Source organism: Solenopsis invicta, chromosome 9 (genome assembly GCF_016802725.1).
Source record: "Solenopsis invicta isolate M01_SB chromosome 9, UNIL_Sinv_3.0, whole genome shotgun sequence".
In the NCBI taxonomy this organism is placed as follows: Eukaryota; Metazoa; Arthropoda; class Insecta; order Hymenoptera; family Formicidae; genus Solenopsis; species Solenopsis invicta.
This window is the reverse complement of record NC_052672.1, coordinates 11,614,319-11,635,274: the sequence shown is the minus strand read 5'-3', so window position 1 is coordinate 11,635,274 and position 20,956 is coordinate 11,614,319. Positions and strand designations below refer to the sequence as shown.

At 36.6% G+C, this 20,956-nt stretch overlaps 1 protein-coding gene and 1 long non-coding RNA gene across 2 annotated transcripts in view; one reads left to right on the top strand and one right to left on the bottom strand.

Moving 5' to 3' along the window:
* Positions 1-2,710, bottom strand: part of LOC105192777 (protein TIS11) — a 38,661-nt gene extending 35,951 nt beyond the window's left edge. Inside the window, exon 1 of the mRNA XM_011157010.3 lies at positions 1,795-2,710. Within this exon, the coding sequence (XP_011155312.1) occupies positions 1,795-1,854 (60 nt within the window). The 5' untranslated portion in view covers positions 1,855-2,710. The remainder of the gene's footprint in view (positions 1-1,794) is intronic.
* Positions 2,711-2,787: 77 nt separating this feature from the next.
* Positions 2,788-20,956, top strand: part of LOC113003773 — a 44,676-nt gene continuing 26,507 nt past the window's right edge. The window contains exons 1-2 of the long non-coding RNA XR_003268675.2: positions 2,788-3,026; positions 10,526-10,691. This is a non-coding gene — a long non-coding RNA (uncharacterized LOC113003773). The remainder of the gene's footprint in view (positions 3,027-10,525; positions 10,692-20,956) is intronic.

Here is a 20,956-nt window from a genome sequence, read left to right as displayed (position 1 = left end):
ATTCTTAGAAAATTCCAAGAATGTAGTTGTTGGATTTAGAAAAAAATAACAGTTTAAAGCGATTAAAGTTGATAAATATCGATAAAAATGGACAATAAGATTGAAAATGACACTTGGAAATCCTAAATGCTACTTTGCGATTCTAAATCGCAGAACAAAGTCGCGAATGATCGATCTTTCCTTCTGTCTCCTTCTCTCCAGAGCGTAATCGCGTCAACAACGACGAAGCGAGATTTATTCCAAAATTCTTTCTATACGCCGCTTTCTAAACATTCGCCGGACAAACCAATCAGATTCGAAGGTTTCGCTCAAATTTCGCATTTCTATCGCTCGTTGTTCTGCGCGTATACCTGCTAGAGAGTATAGGGACTACCTGCGGATATCCGGCTGTAAATTGTCCTCGAATGGAAAAGTACACATGGGACACAAGGCCGAGAGAGAGAGAGAGAGAGAGAGAACCGTAACAGATCAAAGAAAATTTTCGGAGGAAAAAAAAATACATTCGGTGGGGCGTCCGTATGGTATCCACATTCGACATCGCAAAATATTCCACGCAGTATCCTTCGAGGGTTGTGAGATTTGTTTACCTTAACAATATAGGAGTCGAGCGTGACGGGACGTCTTTATCGCTCCGTCGTTTTTGTGTATCGTAATATGCACGAACGTCGAGCACGCGTTTCTCCTCCAAATAATTTCGACGATCCGAGATTCGAGAAGGGAATCCGGCAAAACACATCGCGTACGACCGGTATTCAAAGTTTTTATTTCAAGATTGTCTTGGGACGCTAATACGGCTAAATACGGTACTACGATTGATTTAGGATACATCCTCAACTCTCCGAGGACACCATGGTTTTTCCCGGCTTTTCTGGACACAAGAGATCTGGTGTCTTTCTTTGAAAAGGATTTTACGTTCTAAGAAATGTGAAAAAATTCTGGAATATTACAGAAGACGATTTCACAATTGTTTGGACCAAAACGTTTCTCACTTCTTTCATACGTGCTCGAATTTGAGCTGGAATAATTCAAAATAATTGAAAATTCACTAGGGGTCTTCAAATCCCACGTGCGACCTCGGAGAGTTGAGAGATTGTACCCGAGACGGTTTCGAAGGATCGATCACGAGCATCGGCGTCGATAAATAATACAGGGTGTTTACTTCTGGAATTTCCATAGATTTTCAAGAATCATTTACCTGACAAAGTACGAGAAAAATCTCGAAATTTTGTCGAGCAGAGCAAAGCGGACGTTCAGAGCGGAGTAACATTCTCCGAATTTTCTCGTACTTTCCCAGGTAAGTCGGAATTGTTGAAAAATACAGAAATTCCAAGACTGCATTAAAAAAGGAGAGAGTTTGGTAATAGCTAACAAATGTTGGACGAAATAATGCCAGTTAAACGAAAGTAATTTCTACTTTTCTAAATATTTGGTAAATATTATTTTAATAATACTTGCTAAATATTCAGGAAATTATTTCTGGTCATATTTAATTGGCATTGTTTCACTCAACATTTGGTAGATATATTGTTAAAAATCGGCAGCAGAATTTAGTATAAGAAGGCAATAGAAAAAATTCCAAGCGGGTATATTAAAAACATTTAATGTTATCGAAAATACACTAAATTTCATGCACTTTTCGCTTATAGATACATCAAATTTAATATGTAATTCGATCCCAGGCCATTTTCAACGGTATATCCAACCAAACTCTTTTTTTTTTTTCGGCGTGGACGCCCTGCATTAAATACTACGGCGGCGTAGATCGAAATCGGCGAGATCGATCGGAAATCTTACCTTGAATAGATGCTCGCCGCACTCGAACATGGAGGTGTTACTCATGACGGCGGTCGACATGTTCCCGGGTCGCACAAAAACACACTTTGTACCTGGAGCCCGTTGTCCGCCTACCCTCTTGCCTCTCGTCCCTCGCAGCGGGTGCGAAAAATGATGATGCGACGCAGCGTCGAGAAGAGTAGTCCCGTGGTCGAAGGGGCGGACGACCGGTCGAGGAGGGGCAGGGGGCGAGCGGGAGAAGCGAAAAACTTTCCTCGGAACACAATAAAACTGCCACCACGACCGTATGCGTCGTTATGCGATGCCGCCGCCGTCGCCCGTTGTTGTTGTTATCGTCGTCGTAGCTCGCATCGGAAGCACCCACGCGTAAATAAACGGTACGCGTCCCGATCAACACGTGTGTCTCGGAATAACGTTAATAATAACGAAAACGGGAGAGGGCGCGCGCGATTTGCGGAGAACGTAACTTTTCGTAGTCGTGCTTCCTCTAGCACGGATCAACCGGCTCCTTTTGCCTCTCCCGCCTCTTCGGATCGACTTCGCTTGTCTCCTTGCGTGTGTGTGTGTACTACTGTCGAGTTCACGGCCCGTCGTTGTCGTGATCGTGTTGTTGTTGTCGTCTTCGTCTTTGTCGTCGTCGTCGATCGTCGCCGGACACGTCGTTCTCTCTCCTTCTCTCCCTGCTCGGTCTAACGTGTTTAAACGAACTTGAACTTGGCACTTTCGTTCGCCGACTTCGCCCGCAGTTACACCCGTCTTACACGGAAAGGGGGGAAAAAAATCTTACCGGGATCTGCGTGCGTCCGGTATATCACCGTGTAACTTTAACGTTCAAGGCAGAGCCTCTCGAAGCAGACTGAGAGCGCCACCGACCGAAAGTCCGTAGTCTGTGCTCCGCGGGAGGACACGCACAGGCCGCGGGTTACCCCGCGGAACCGCAACACGCGCGCCCGCCAATCGCGCGCCGTTCCGCGCAGTCACGTGGTGGGGGGGTCTGGAGGGGAGACGCTTCGACCGATCGACGCGACGTGGCAATCGCGCGCGCATCGCGCACGGTGGCTCATGGGAGTCATGGGGGCTCACGCGAAGTTGGCTATCCTTTCCGTCGGCATGTCGGCGCTCGATTGTCCGCACGTAGCCCCCGTCCAAGGCGTTCCGGCGCTTCTCCAATCCCGGATGCCCGAGCTCCCTCATTGGATGAGATTCGGGGTCGCATCCCTTCAGGACCGAAGGTATAATCCCCCGCTTTTAATCCCTCGATCCCCGGCGGCGACGATAGATCGCCGAGATACGCGCTAACCTCGGAAATGGCGCAATGGACGATGCCGCGTCTCTCTCTCTCTCTCTCTCTCTCTCTCTCTCTCTCTCTTCTCTTTCGTGGAGTACACAAAGCGATCTCTCTCAAAACTTAGCGCTCCGTTAGTCTCACTTGCCGATTGTTTTATTGCGTGTCGATTAGCGGGTAAAATGGGAGAGCGAGTTACGCCAGCTTTTCCATAGAAACGATGATAGGGTCGTAACGGCATAATAGGGCGTTACAAAGGGGGAGGGGGGGGGAGTAACAGGTTATAGAGATTCCAACGATCTCGATATAAAAACGTGAAAACGCTTCACAGAAAGACTGGATTCTTTTGTAAGGTGGCTGGACTCGCAAGAATCCCGCATTATGCAATAAATTACGGACGAATATTATTCATGATAAGTTGCGAATACGAAAACTATTTCTACGTGCATTGCAAAACAAAACAAAAGTAATAATATAAAAGGAAGTAAGGGAGCGTCTCTGAAAGGAACTGTTTGTTTTTCTTTAGAACTGCAGGCATGTTCGAACTGTATGAATTCACTTCTGCATTGAAATAAAAGACTGGTAATATCAAGCTTTATGTAGATAGGTTCAGACATAACGAATTGACGAATTAGGTTAGGGGTCACTACTTAAGTTCGAACTGTCCAAAATAATGTTGTTCAAGATTTAAACTTAAAATTGAAATACGACGTTCATGCCTATTATTATTCCTACTACTAATTTCATACCTGTTTTCTCGTAATGCGCTTGTCAAGGACATTTGAGAGCGTTAAAAATTTCAAGATGTGTCACTCGTAACCTCTAATGAATACGCGGCAATTTATTAGCAGATTTAGTACAATTATATAATATGTATACTCTTAAAGTGGGAGCAAAAATTATTTTTTAATATGTATTATTGTATATATTTATCTTTTATAATTATATGTATTAAGAATAATAGCATCTTAGTATTAGTAATAATATACTTTTAAACAATAAATAATATGTCAAAACTTTTTGCTATCTTAAACTATTACAAGAGCCACAAGAGCAATTAAATATTGATAAGTGAGCGGAATAATTGCGAAAGCGGTGAAGTATCGTGGAATAACAGACTTAATGATAGGCATGCGTGAGAACGAAAAATCTTGGATTTAAATCCGAGATCGGTTCTTTTAATTTTTTGCTTACACTAATCTCATCTCTGAAATCAAGCATCGCGTGTTACGAGAGAAACAGGAAATTTGGAGAAGGAATGAACTCCGATGATGGGCATGAACATCGGCACATTTCAAGTTTAATTCCAAAATTACAAATCCTGGACGACACTGGTCCAAAATTCGAACTGGATGCTCGCTTCCTCTTACTTCAAATTACTCGAGCAGATCAAACAACACGTTCGAGTGTTTTGTCCGAGTTTTAACCTGTTTATCAAAACTTAAACGCGAATCGAGACGTTAACATTCCTCGATCACCATTATTTAGTCGTTACTCTGAAGACACGACGAGAGAATATAGATCCGTGTTGAATGCAGCCACGGGGCGAATTGTTTCTTCTTTCTCTATTACAGAATGCAAAACTGTATACTCTAGTTACAGCTCTCTCAACGGCTCGACAACTCGAGCGCATTCCAGCGGTCAAACGACGGCGGCATGAATGAAATTCAACTTTTATTCACCTGCGGCATAGACCACAGATTCTAAGCAGTAACTGTCTACGTTCGTTATGATTTTTTGTCGTCAATCGCTTTTACGATTTTACGACCGCAAACATAAATTACGCCGCCAGCAATCGTCCGTTTTATAACAATCGATTCATTATCGGGCGAGATATAATTATCATAAATTAGCTTAAGTAACGAAGTATTGTGATGCATATGTATTCTTTTTTGTATCAATTTCTCTTCGCCATAAAGATATCGCAGATCGTATTTTATTTATATATTAGCTATTTATATATTAGTATATACATTTTTAATATAAATATAATATGATAATCGGCATCTGTTACCAATACGAAGAAAATTTTTCCAAAAATGTGTATAAAAATTGTTAACGTCAACTAGACTGAAAAAAGAGTTTGACAGTAATAATCAAGCTTAGAAGATAGTTATCAAGCTTGAGTGAAACAGTTTCAATTAAATGTTCAGTTAATATGACGAAATATTTAGTAATATCTAGTGACCATTTAATAACAGTTTAGTTACTATTATTATGTTTGTTTATTATTAATACAATCAATAAATATTACTAAATATTTGATTATATTAATCAAACATGTTTATTTGAAATTATTTCACCAAAGCTTAATTATTATTACCAAATTCTTTTTTTGTATCGTTCCCTGCATTAAGTCGACTGGATTCTGTTATCGACGCGGTTTATATAATATTTTTAATTATTTTGAAATGCGTATAACGAGACGTATGTAAAGCGTGAAAAAATATGTTTATTGGTTTAAGAAGAATGTCACGTATCTGGTCGAGTTAGCTATAAATTTGTTGTCTTTTTTTTTTTTCTTAACTACGCAAAGCAGGAACAAACGTTTTTACGGAATTTTGCACGTACCAGCAACGCCATTAATCGAAGAAGGAAGTGACATTTTGCTAAGGGAAAGCCGGAAGTTCGCTTGCCGCGAGGTCGCGTGAGTAGGAAGTGAGACTCCCGCTGGTTTCATAGCGGCGCAATGTCAAACGCTGATTATAATTGTGCTTGAGAAACAGAGGCCGTTTTCAACAAAAGTTAATAATAAAATGTATCGATCTCTTACAGATAAAAAAATGATTTATTAGGGAAAGTTATCTGATTCTTAATTGCTTAAATAAATTATTATTTTGAGGACAAAATCTCTTCGTCCAACGACCGAAAGAAATTTATATTGTAATCTTGTTTTAATCGACACGTTGTGATTTTCTTTTTCTTACCGTAGACTCGGAAGCTTAATGTGATAACGAGTTAACTATACCGATATATCAATCACGCGGAAAGATGTGGCTACTTTATTATCGTAAATAATTGAAACACACATTTACGCGGCACGGGACAGAAAAGTCTTATTCCTGTCCAATTAGGAAGTGTCATGGTATACACTGTAACATACGGGCCTATGAGGGTGAGCTGCCGAATCTCACGGGGAAGTATTTTCAACCCCGAACAGATTCTCATGTCATTAAATATAACGGCTAATGGGAGTCAGTTTCCGTCATGATGGCCAGACTATATTCAGAGATATCAGACTGGGATATGCGGGTTCTTTGTGAGGGGTGTGTGCGTGAGAACGAGAGAGAGAAAGAGAGAGAGAGAGAGAGCTCTGGCACTCCCGTTTCTGCGATAGGTTTATAAGCCGTGTATGATTGAGTGAGAAATTTTCAGATTAATCGATGAGTCGTACAATAATTTCCCATAATTCTTTTTCTATTGAATCTCTCATTTTTTTTATAAAATATTTTTTGTATTTGAAACAGTTACATTTTATATTTGAACATAAAATATTAAAAGATTGTCTTATAAATAATTTTATGTTACTATATACATTATATTTTTGTGTATAAAAACACTAGAGAAAAATTAGTATTTCACATACATTAATTCTTAACAAAATTTTAAACGTGTAGATCTATTTTAAATGCTTAAATTGTTGTATACGAAATTTTAATAACAATACTGTTTAAAGAGGTAGAAAAATAAATATTAGGCTAGTACAAAAGTTTTGATGAGTTTTCAACGTTACGTTTTTTTCTTGCATTATTGACAAACATATAATAATGTCAATATATTATATATTACTAAGAAGCAATAGCTATTGTTTAGAAAAGGAATTGGCTAAGTAAATTATAGTGTTAAAAATAAAAAATAAAAATATGCAAAGAAAGTTTTATGTATGTGTAATAATTATATATGAATTTTGGAGAGAATCAAATATTCGAAACATTTGTAGTGTAATCGGAAAGAATGCTGTGCCAATTACAACCTGCGAAAGATGGTTCGCTTTTAAACAAGATGATTTCAACGACAAATCACGCTCTGGCCACATATGGAACTGTTCGGAATAAATTCCGATCGGAATTATTCCGTTTTCTCTATCGAGGAAACACAATAGAAATCTAGGAAAAATAGAATAATTGTAATTGGAATCCATTCCAGAATATTTCCATAATACGTGCCGTGGCTTTCTGATATTGACGATGACAACGTGTGCAATTTAATAGATATAAACTCACAAATTTCTAGACAGAAGAAGTTACTGATAAATTAAGATCGATCGCCTTTCGGCATTAAAAAAAAATATTTGCAACATCTATTGAAAACCCATCAAAACTTTTGCACTTATTCAATACAATGTCATTGCAGTAAAACATATTCGTACATATCCGCATATTTCATGCGGTGTCGTGACGTACCCGAAAAGAAATGTATTTTCATCTGTATATAACAGAATGAATACTACTGATGAAGGTAACCACATCAGATAAAACTGGTGAACACACTATCAAGTAAACAGAATAAACTATCTGACTAGAAAGAAAATCGTAAAGGAGCAGGTCTTCCTGTATGCAACCTGCGTTCCTTTATGCAAAAGTGCAAAATATAAAATTCAAAGTGCAAAAATACATTTACGAAATATATTACAACGCGAGGACAGTCTTTCGCGAACATTAGCACGTTCCGAGAATCGTCTGGCAGTGAAAATATCGTAACTTTTCCGTCCGCGGATGTACAAAGGGTAGGGAAAAAAATTAAAGGGAATGGATAGTGCAAGGATCCGTCACGTGCGTGGCGTATGCATCCATTATTGCGGGAGAGCAACGTGAAAAGCGCACGGATGTAACATGTGTTGCGCAGAGCAACGTTGCGCTTAGCCAGGGACCTTTTCTTGCAACTTTGCATCTCTCTCTCTCTCTCTCTTTCTCTCTTGCACGTCCGTAATATCTCACACAGCGAAAGAAGTGGGCGAGGAGAAAACAGGCAACGAGAAACAGTCGTATACAATTTCGTTCGGCGTTGTGCAATCTGGCGAGCAATCTGGTCAAAGTAACTCGGTTGCGTTTTTTTCTTCAGTTCGATTCGATTTAAATTTGACAGCATTTTTTATAACAATAGCAATTATGATAGCTATAACAATACGCACACGTTTAAAGATGTTTTGGCTATATGAATTAAAAGTTATCGGAATTTAAGAACTGAAGGCTTCTCTGGATTTATTCTTTTTTTTTCTAATTAACAACAAAAAATTTTAGTACAAAAACATTCGAATTTTGATCCTGAAATAGCTGCAAAGATAAAAACAATGAAAATTTTGATTTATAATGGTTTTTGCAGTGAAAACTGCTGTTTTGCTGCAGTTTTAAATAAATAATTTTTAAATAAATAAGTAAATCTAAATAAATGTTTGCAAGAACATTTGTTAGAATTTTATTAGTAAACATTTTGATTTAATTGATAATGCTATTTCTTCATCAAATTTACAAAAAAAGGGACTGCAAAACGCGATGTCACATAAGAATCAGGAGTAAACACAAAATTAAGTAACTTTTAAAGCAATAAGTGAATTGTGCTCAAATTTTACACTCAAACGTAATACTAGAATATTCTAAGAAATTTTTATATTTTTGGTAATGTTTTGAGATATGAGAGACCTAAACAGCCTTCAGGAAAATATCATTAATTGCATCGCATGCTTCGATGACGAAGAGATTTAAGATCGATGTGTCACCTGAGTATTGAAAAAAATATTACACGCTATACAACGTGACGTGACACGATTTTTTTTGTGCTAGACCAGAAAACACCACGTCGAAACGTTGCCATTTCTTTCTCTCCGCTCGCTCCCTCCGCTTGTGACGTCACTTGCATCCGCGTGCGAATGTAACGATGACGCGTTTGAAAGTACGACGCTCGTTCGAGCTTTTACGTCACTGCGAATTTTCGATAACGTCATTTTCGATAACGTCATTTTCGCTGAAGGCACGTCATAATTACGAGTCGGAATGACAAATGCGACAAATTTAATAAATATTTACGATAAAAGTTGTAAATGTTTAAGCAGCAGTTTAATATTAGAATTCTACAAAATTCTGTGTAATTTCTTTGCCTGAGTGGTTCCTTCTGTTCTTTACAATTCCTGAAAAAAAAAAAATACAAAGGTTTATTTGGTTTTTTTTTTGACCTTCGTTAAAATCAAGAAAAGATTTAGGTAGAAGAAAAACTTTTACGACTGCTGCGATCTAAAGAAAACTTGAACATAAAATTCTCATAGAATACAAACCTCTCTTGAACATAAAACTCTTGAACATAAAAGAACTAGATTCTCAAACATGTTTTTGATCTTAATTTGTATACAATATTAATTAATGGCTTGATCATTCTCAATTATTTGGACAAGAGAAAGGAGAGTGCATAAACATTCGGGTTAATATAAATATTAGGATTATGTAAAGTGATAACATAGAGAAAAACGGTACTGTTGAAAATGTCATATGCTGAACAGGATGGCGTAATGATTTAAACAAACGTTTTTCTCTATTCTCCATCGAGCAAAAGCGCGAAGAGTTATATGCAAGAAAGTCGTGGCCGCGATAAAAATTTGTACGCTGAAGTTATGTAATTAGAGAATCACCAAGTAAAATGTCACGATGAAAATGTCACAGGGCGAGCAAGATGCAGCACAAAAGAAGCTGCACTCTAGCCACGACATTAATCAATGCTGATCCTGCGTCATATTGTTGTTTATTGTATATTTCGTATTGTAGTATGTTATATACGTCATCGTGTGGGTGTGACGCATCAAAAGATTTATTAATTTAACCAACGTCTGAATCATTCGCGTGATTGAAGCTGTGATATTTATAGTATTGAAAATGTCGGCTTAACCTTCTCTTGTCAAAGATTTTTTTTATTAATATGCGCCATAAATGGCACATGATTTACGGACTGTAATTGATATCCCAGCAAACAAAAATGAATTAAAATGGATAGAAGTAAATTCGTTTCAATACTTGCACTTCAGATTTTTCGAATTTATTGGATTGGAAAATAATATAATGGAAACGGGAATCCTTCCGAATTCAAAATGATGAATAGCTCATTTCGTATTTTAATTTATTTGAATCTAAAAATAATATAATGAAGAGATAAATCTAACCGAATTTAAAATAATGAATGGCTAGTTTCGTATTTCAATTCATTTGAATCCAAAAATAATGTAATGAGGACATGAATCCACGTACGAATTCAAAATAGTCAATAGCGCATTTCGTATTTCAATCCATTTGAGTCCATTTGAATTCAAAAATATTCTTAGACTCTAGCGAATTCGGATAAATTAAAATAAATTGCGATTTTCAATTTGTTTGAATTTATTTTTGTTTGTTGGGATAGGCTTACGCAAGTAAACAATTTAATCGCATAATCTTACATTATCGAAATATGGTACATTTTTTTCAGGTAAAACCTCTCCAACTGAAGTGCCCTCTTAAACAAATCCCTCAGCTGATATCTTTGGCGTCTCTACGTCGTGCGCAGGTACCTGCGTAGATCTTAGATCGATAGATCTGAGCAGAAATCGTTCCGAGAATCGCAAAGGCCAAGGCAACGGCAGGCAGGAAAGCAGGTATGTAACGATACGGGTAAATGCACGCAGCGAAACCGGACCGAGCGGAAAGACGGCTCATGTAATACCGGCTTAAGGATAGCTCTCCGGGAGTCCGTTTTGCGAAAAAGTTGTCGTTATTGGCGCACATTTATGGCTGCTTCTCCTACGCTGTAGACCTTGTAAAGCTCCATTCGTGAAGAAGCATAGCGACAATCCTTGTCAGATATATATAGAAACAGCGGCGGAGTAGCTAAATTGATGTACTTATTTTTAATTTCTCTATATTTCTATTCTTTTTTAATCAGCTCATGATTGATCTATTATTGTTGATATTTGAGAGGAGGAAAGGGGGGGAGTTAAAAAACAGAATTTATAAAAATTGAAGCTCGATAAGCGAACATACGAAAAACATTTCATTTAATATTGAATTATATTTTGTTTTTGAATGCTAAAGATCAAAAAGTAAAGCTGTTAAGAAAATTTGACGCAGCACAACTCTTCCCGATTTAAAATTATAACAATCATACTGATAAATTTAGAAATGTCAGTGTTCAAATCACGATATTATTGTAAATATGAGAACGCAAAAGCGCAAGAATGAAAATTTTCTAAAAAACAGTAATTAAAACGCTATCATGCATTAAGCAATGTTAAATTAGTTTAACAAAAGTGAGACTGACGAAAGATTAAGACTATATTGTTATTTTTTAAACAACTGAATAATTAATGATTAATAAAATTATTTTAACAAAATTAGAAAGAATAAATAGCAACAGTTACACAATACACAGCATTAACGCCATCATTGAAGAAACTGAATGTTACGTAGAACGACGAGCAAACCAATAACATTTATTTACATCGTGCGTAAATTTAATGGTCCCGCTTGACACACTTTTTCAAGACGTTTGTCATTACCTGTCTTTGTAGCATATTCTTTACATGGTAATTTTACATTTGTACATAATTTGCTTAGTTAACGTAGTACATAGTACACGCTCGTACGCCGTCCATGGTCAGTAATGGACGCGCGTATTGTGCGTATAGGTGCTTACGTACGTTGCGGTTTACGCTCTTACTTTCTTATTCCCTCGGTATTTCCGCGGCCAGGCGCCACTTCGATCGAAACTTTCACATTTCGCATTAATCTTAAGTTAACGATAACCATGAGCGCGTTGCATAAATCGCTATAATTTCTCCTGCAGTTGCATCTAGAAATCTAGAGCCTACAATCGTGCGTTTAATAATTAATTTTCGAGATATCTTTCAGGTGATAGTTGCACTGTTAAAAATACGCAACAAAATTTAATGCAATAGAAGCAAATTTCCAAACATTTTAAATAAATTTTATAAACAAATTGCATACACTTTTCAGTTATATAGATTCAGTTAAATTTTATGTACTCTTGCGTAGCTCAAAAAATGAACTTCACGACATTCTTTTTAGGAGTGTAGCATAAAAAACTTTTCGCTTTTTTTTCGCGAAAATAGAGATATTAAAAAATTTACTATGAAGAACGATTTAAATTATTTGAGAGAAAAAATTAATAATGCATATTTAATGTATATTCGCAGTAGTCCTATTTAATTTATGCAAAGATTAAAAACGATTATTGTATGTATCTATTACAAACAATTTGTTCGGAATAATGCGCTTCGATGGCAAGGACCAACTCGCGACCGCGGATTATTCCGTTCATTGATGCCAATGGGTTAATGACCGCGTGCAACAAAGTAATGTTGGTCAGGACTACATGCTATTATTCTATTCCACCGATCCACATCGTGGCTGGTTTTCCACTACAATTGTTCGCGATTTTCACAAGGTAGCCAATAGTGCTCTCATTCTCTCTCCCATCATTTTCAACATTAATAATCAGTTTAAAATTATTAAAGTTATTAAAATCATTAATTGAAGTTTTAATGAAATTAATTTTTTTTCATGGTAATTTTGCGGGGTCTTTAAGTTCCAGGAAAAATTATTATTTCAACCTAACGACAGGAAACTCTATTATTCTCTAATAAGCTAAAATGCGATCGGCCGCAACGTATTCGCTATGTCGTTATACCGCGTTGAAACGAATAATCGTCGTGTGGGACTTTAAAAGTCATTGCACTTTGAGCTGTGGCTAACGAACGGCACTCATATCGACGGGGTGTTGTACATATACGCGTGACTCTCTCGTTTTCCTACCGGCGACAATGGTTTCGCACTCGGAGAGGCCGCCTATCGTTGCAACACGCAAACGCAGCGCGAACCAAGTCGTACGCAGCCGCAAGTTTTCTTCTTATTCGGTATACCGCACGGATCGTCACGCCTATTGACTTTTGTGCATGAAACGTGCGTGCATCTTAGAGGGAGGACATTTTTAACGAAGCAGTTATCGTTATGACGCAACGAGACAATAGATACCCTTAAGAAAAGTTATTGAGTAAAATAAACTCATGAAAACAGTGATAATTATGAAAATTAGATAGAAATAAAAATTGGAAATCAATATTAATCAAATAATAATTTAACGAGAAATCAAATTAATACTGATAATTAAGTTAAATTTTAATTACATTAGTTTTAAACACTAGTTTACATACGTTTATACATATTTATTGAATTTGTAAAAAATTTGTAACATTCGGAGTCAAGCTGCAATCAGGCAAGAAATTTTGAAAATTTTTCTTCTTTCATCTGTATACTTGTGTACTTTAGACGTCCAATAGAGATACCCGAAAATTCAAAAAGAGAAAGTTTGAATTTAAGTGCCTGAATTACTTTAATAAATGAAGTAAAAGTTGAAATTTCAAATCTTTGAAATTCGAATACTTTCGTATTTACGGCAAATAATTTTCGGAATCTCGACTTGTTCTTCTTCGAGCTGAACTTCGAGTAACAAAGGCACGCCTAGATATTACTGCTGTTTTCTTCATTCTTTACGCACTTTGTACTTTGTACTTTATTACAGCAAATTCCACACGCGTCAGTAATAACCATTAAATGTGGTTTTCAACATTCAAACATATGACACATATTTTGTGGTTTAACTGATGCAATTTAAAGTAATAAAGCGCAGGTATATGGAATGGAAAAGCGGACATAGTAATCGGTACAAGGTCCACGTTCGAGTATTAACCATAAAACTCTGTACAATCAAATGGTTTTGGGTATAAATTAACATAAAACCCCTCCCACATCCTTCTTCACTGACTTATCGGTTTTTTCCGCTCCATATCTTTTTTTCTTTTACAAAACCTCGAGCTCGTCTCCGCTCCCTCGTTCTGAAAGAACCCGTTGCATGATGCGGCACTCCGGCATCATGCCTCTCATTCATTAGCACTTGCAACGTTCGCGGGACAGCTCATGTTTAACTATCTCGAATTGACGGTTTTTTTCACGGCTGTGCTCTCAGTATTTCAAGACTCTCGACTCATATAACGTTCCACGAGAAAGAGAAAGGGAGAAAGACGGGAACGGAAAGTTAGACGGAGACAGATGATCCGGCGTACACTTGATCAAACAACGGAGCCTCTATTGGACTCCGCGTTTATTGGCGCTTCTAATTCGGGGGCGGAAATGGTCGAAAGGCAAAGGCGAAAACAGACCTCACGTATTAAAATAGTCCATAAGCTGGCTTAAACGCTTGGCATTAATAATTAACGCGATTCATCTCTGGCTATCCATCTGCAAGCTGTCGTCTGGGTGCTCTTTCGATGGTTTAAGAAAATTAAAAAAAAAAATTATAACTTACGCGTCTACAGTTAAATGCACAAAAATTTTATATGATTTAAAATTTTGTTCTGCTTTAATGATAAAATGTAATCTTACTTGCAATTTACAATATTTCTTCTATATGTACTGCAATTTCTTGGTAACTTGTTTCAGCTTTATTAATGAGTTATTTTGAATTTCAAAACAATCTTTCAATGTATATAAATCCATTTGCTGACGCAATATAATATTTACGATCCTATTATTTATCTTATTCATATTGTAGCACGTGTGAAGATGATAAAAAATGATTTTATGCAAAAAAATACAGAAAAATGTAAGAACTTGAAATTTTATTATTTGCGGGTGACTTATTTTGTTTTTAATATATTTTAATGCGTCTCTCATCACAAGAGGCGAATTTATTGGCTAGACGCAACTATTAATTAAGATTTATATTATTATATTAACTCCAGCGTTAATGAATACACATTAAACCAGTTTTTAGTACATTATAATACCAGATTGGTGCGTTATCTATCTACGCGCATTTCCAGCGGCGACGTATTCGATGTATCTACGAGATAAGAAATCCTTTAACCTTCCCCATTCTCTTTAGTTCTGCAATTTTTTTAATCATTTTAGAAAAAATTGACGAGAGCAACTGCTTTTATTAAATGGGTTTCTCTTCTAATAATTTTGAATGAAAGATTGTCGGGGAAACAATATTTTTAAAGAAACTAGATTTTATTTATCATTCTTTACATCCGTATAACGAAATTATATTTATCATTATAATTCATTAAATGTTACAAATTCTCGGTAAATTTCCGTTATCATTTTCGTTTGAAACATGACAATGGTCTTCCCTGATAAATCATGATACTGGATGTCATTACATCTTTAGTCACCTTTCCATAGAGCTCATATCACGAGATTATCCAGAATTCTTCGACAGTCTCAGCAGACGGTCTAGGAAAATTACCTGAAGTATTACGCAAGGAATTATTCATCGTTAGAAAAATATAAAGGGAACGTTATCAATTAAAACGTTGTTAAACAATAAAAATTATTCTTGCTACAAGATCACCGTGACTGAGCTTTATCTAATGTTATCTTATCTACATAATGACAAATGTGTTATCTGATCTGAATGGATGACCTAAGGGTTTAACGTATATCAATGAAATTAATTGATAAGAAATCTCCGATACGTCAGTTTTTTAATGGAAACGTAAACTAAAAACACGTTGTTTTTATTTTCAATTTCCATGTTTTAAAATATCGTAAATGGTATTATATTGTACGATGATATAACGTATACAACACCGTTATCAGAACAATGACAGAGCTCTCGAATAGTAATTACTAAATACGAATGAAGGATTGATTGCAGACACACGTTTGCTGAACATTAAAAGAAAACGCCTGACGTTTAACGCATACTCCACTTGCGCACGTATTTGAGTCTTTGCAGTATAAATTAACGAACTCCAAACCACGGCTCACTGGCGGGCTCGTGAACGTAAACAGCTAAGCGATCAGAGATGGCAACAGCTCGATCCGGAAGTGGGCCAGCAGATTCTTCCGATGCCAGAAAGAGCGAGCCAGTCAGCCGCGCGTCCAATTACCTCCGCTCGCGCCGTAGAGAGAAAGGGAAAGTCAATCAGGTGAAAGTCACTCGTCAAGATAGTTTTGCCTCTGTTTATCCGAACGGGGCTTAGCGAGAGTGCGCGGCCTTAAAGACATGTTACACGACTTTTTTTCTTTCGTTCCTCCATTGCGTTTTGGCGAGTCTTATCGACTTCGCCAAACGTCGCTTTGCAATAAATTATTCGAGTTTAGTTTCTTTTCTCTGTGAGACCATCTTTAGAAATTAAAAAAGTTATCTTGTTTAATTAATTATCTAATTGCATCAGCGACGATAAAAATTGATTAACTCTATCACGTTTATATTCTCAATATATTTATTTATATATCACTCAACTTTTATCAATTCCAAGTGATAACGTCGACATATAACACATTTGCATGGCTTTCATCTCTTACGGAAATTTAGTATCAGCAAACGGTATTAGTAAACTAATTATTTTCAGTATTAGAATTAATTAATTGGTAATTAATACTGTATTAAATTTACGTAAGGGATGAAGATCACACGAATACGCTGCAAATCCAAGTGTGTAAAACGTGTATTTACTTTTTATACGTTAAATTAAATTTATCCGTGTAATTTTTGTACTTGTTAAACGCTTAGACGCGTATCAATATTAAATTACACGTATATGCATATAAAAAAATACGCGCACATAAATGCGTAAAAAATGACTACATTTTATGCACAAAAATACACACTTGAATTTGCAATGTAGTGTCATCTCTGAGACCGAGTCACGTCCTATACGAGACAACGATTACGATGTATAGGAAACTGCAGTAGGCATGAGTATCAATATATTTCAATTGCAAGCCCAAAATCACAAATCTTGGACAGCGGTGATGTAAAACGATCGACGAGACACGCGACGCCAGTGCGTCGCGAACGATTAGTACCGCGCGAGTAAATAACAAGTAAATGATAGGTTACTTACCGTTACTCCTCTGCGCTGACCAAGCCTCTGCTACTTTTAATATTCGAAATTATTATATTAATTAATTGGACAGTATTAAATTTCTGTAAGATACACATGCTTCTGTGATATTTATGTCCAATTTCTTCACCTCTAGATAACTTTTTATCCATAAGATATCTTCCAGAAAATATGATAATTTTCAATAAAATTTTAATACGTTTTGTGTTGAAAGTTAATAGTAAAACAAGAAAATAACTACCTGTTAAATACACGTCCAGAGATTTCAGTGAAAAAAAACATTTTTAATTTATTGACAAACATCTTTATCTGGATGATAGCTATCGGAAGGTACGAAGAAATCAAGCATCAGTCCGTCGAAAAAACAGCTACATTTATAAATTTTAAAATGACACGGAACGATGATATTATTTGCGTCAACGGCCCGAAAAAAATAAATTTCGGGGATGAATTGCACGCATCGAGACAAGCGTCGTTAATATAAACGAAGCGAGTAAACGCTTGGTGAAGAAAAGTATTCGCACTCGCCGCTGTAACATTGACCTAAACTTGCGACGTTAATCGCGCCGTTCTACCTAATGACGCATGGTGAAAAGGAGGCCTTCATTAACATAAATTGTTTCTCAGACCTTTACGATTTTTTTATCGTGTGCCGCCTGCAACAACGGAACGAGCGGAGAGCGAGAGCGAGAGCGTGAGCGTGAGCGTGAGCACGATCAGAAGGTATATTTACCTGCGTTCATGCCTACATTACCTCGTCATCTTCCACTGCGACTATTACAATGTTATAATAGCGCAGTGCGAGGTGTATTAGATTCCGCTACGCTTTGCAGCAGATTAAAGATTTTACGGAGACGGGCGTACACGGCGATTTATCCCGGTCACATTGTATACAATATTTTAAGCTATCAGTTCTTTGCCGTTCGTTCGTCCCGCAGGCGCTTTGATTACGCTTCCATTCCGATGTTCATGGATGTAATAGCGTTAAATCTCGCGACTTCTTGCTGAAAAGTACGCATTCCGTAATATGACGTGGCCTGGTCGCGCATGAGGAGTTTAGCATTAAGTAATATCTATTACGCGATTAATGTTGCTGTTTACCGTCGAATTTTATTAAAATGCTATTATTAACGTTTTAATTCTGTCAATACGTATAATTGATCGTGTTGAACATTGACTATCGTATTAATTTTTTGTAGCCTGGATTTAGCTTGTTTACGACGCTAATATACTAAGAAAAAAATTTATTTGAATATTTGCAATGAAATATTCATTTACGGCACATAAATATTTATTTAATAGAAAAAATGATTGTTAAATTACATTAATAATTCTTCTACTAAACAAATATTTTTATTGTAAGAATTCAAACAAATGTTTATTAAGATTTAGTACTTTTTTCTCTCGGTGTAGGTGTAGGTAAAATTAATACATTAATTGTAGCCCATCAGAAGGTTAATACATATATAATTTTCAGCGAGAACCTATATTCTCTTATGATAATAATCGGTATTAAAATTATGATAAACTCGCGAACGGCAGTTTGCTACGCGATTTCTGGCGGCAGGCACTTCAGGCGGCATGCGTTTTATTCGCGAAGCACGAAGAGGGGTAGGCTCCGTTATAGTGGCGGCTGGAAAATGTTATGGTCCGCGGTGCATGGCCGAGAATACACCCCCGTGGCCTTGCTGATACCTACTCGCGCGTTTCTCCGTACACGAACCAGACGAGAGTCTTGTTCTTGCGCGACATGCAAGTCGAGAGGGCCGGTCGCTATCGCGCCGATCGCGCATTCACCTCTCTTGACCTCTTTTTTTCCCCTTTCCCGCGTCTCCCATCCCTCGTTCTTCATTTCTTCTCTTTTCCCCGGATATCCTGTATCGTTCCGGCAAGTCTTGCCTTCGCGAAGCCCCGATAACAAGTTCGAATCTCTCTTTGTTACCATTTGTGTAATTTACTTAACGGTACGTAGATCAGATTTTTCGATCGAATCCAGAGAAATTGCAATTGTGGATAAGAGAAAGGATGGAACAAATTTATAATTGCATGATGCTTATTATCACGTACAATAATAATGTAATATAATTTATAATACAATTATTTATAATACAAACTGATAAAATTTCATTATTTTCGACGTGCTGTACTTAATTTAATGATGTTTCTTGCATTGTTTAAGAACTACATGGGCTGTTTTACCGAAAGCCTTTGACATTAACAATTCAATTTTTGATTGATAAGTTACAAATCATAAAACCTTTAATTCTATAATTGTCGGATGTTGTATACATTCGTGGAAACGTGGAAAAAGTACGTAGTCGAAGGAAAAGTATACGCAAATTGCTCTTCTAGGTTGAAACATATTTGTCACTTACGAGTCCGTCGCTCTCACATGAAGCCACACGACATTTGTAGAATCATAGAACTCGGCTAAATTTATGTAGCTCAATTTATTCTCGTCAATAGTAAACTTATGTCAGTCAGGCTGTTCTAACAACGACAAGTTGATAGTCAGTAGTTATCCACGTGATAGATAAATCATCAGTCAGCAAGCTTAATAGTTTTCCTTCTTTTGCATTAGAAAGGCGAAAACATTTAATATTTCGACAAGTGAAACTGTCGTCGAAAATTTCTTTACTAAATGAACTTACCGTATTTCTTCGAAAATTACGAAGAGGATCTGAGAGGATCTTTTTGTTTCTGATAGATATTCTAGCGTAAGACATTTACTATATTTTTGAATGGCATTTTTAGGTTTGCTAGGTGTGTGTGTGTGTGTGTGTCGCAATATTGCGTTACAATACGTGCTCTCCTTCATTGACTTTGATGACAAATTAGAATTCTGCTTTTCGATGAGCCGCGTCGGTTTCCGAAGCAAACAACGATCAAATTATTCCTCGCATCGATTACCGCGTGCGCACTGTCGCAGAGCAGCAGCTTTTACGAATCACGAGAAGAAGCGGGAAATCGTTGATGCATACTTTCGCCGTTTAAAAAGTCAAATTCGAAGGCACGTCGAATTCGAAGTGGAAAGAAAAATCAGCAGGTTTATACAAAGCTATGCGCGCTGGCTTATATAGGTTAACTCGACGTTACATATGTATGATGGAATACGGAATATCGCTTAAATCATTCTAAGTCCGCATAAACTGTGCTTATGCGATAAATCTATCGACTTGACAACCTATGATACGCGTGTACAAGACTACGGAGAGAAGAAAAAAGGTTTTGTTAATTATAGCGACGACTTATCGTGCTCACTTGGTGACAAAATATGAACAAAATTGTTAGATACATTAATATAAAAATTGAAAAGCATTCCAGTTGTATTAAAAATTTTATTAAATGTTTACTTTTATTTATTGTTTTATTGTTTCTATTTTATTAAAACAGATTTAATATTTTGGTTTATTTGTGCACGGGAAAAAAGTAGCTAAAAAGTTAGGATACCTATATTATTTAGTTGAAAGAGTTTAGCTGCCTGATACACGAGTTTAGCTACGGAATATAGTTGCTATATTCAAATACTTTGTAGCTAAAAATGTATTCAAGGTAACCACATTAATCAGCTAGCAAGTATATCATTTATACATATCGGTTAATTCCGATAAGTATTTTTATGCTGTTGTACGATATGATTCTAATAGACACGCATGTTTTTGCTACTTTATTTATGTATTAGGAACAACAGCGAATCGTTTTATGAATTTCTAATTACGATAGCAAATATAGCTTTAGCAAACCATGATTAGCTATGGCAACGAAAATTTTATTTTCCGTGTGTTATTGTTAGAATAGGCCTGGCTTGTAAGATATCTTTTGATTCTGCGAGTATATGACAAGAGATAAAAGAGAATGTTATTTAATTTTTATGTTTATAGAACTACATGCAATTAAAAGTAATCTATGATTTAATCGCAATCAAGGCTTGCTTCCCCCTGCAGTTCTTCCATCTTTACATAAGCGCGGATCAAAGTCTGCTGCATGAT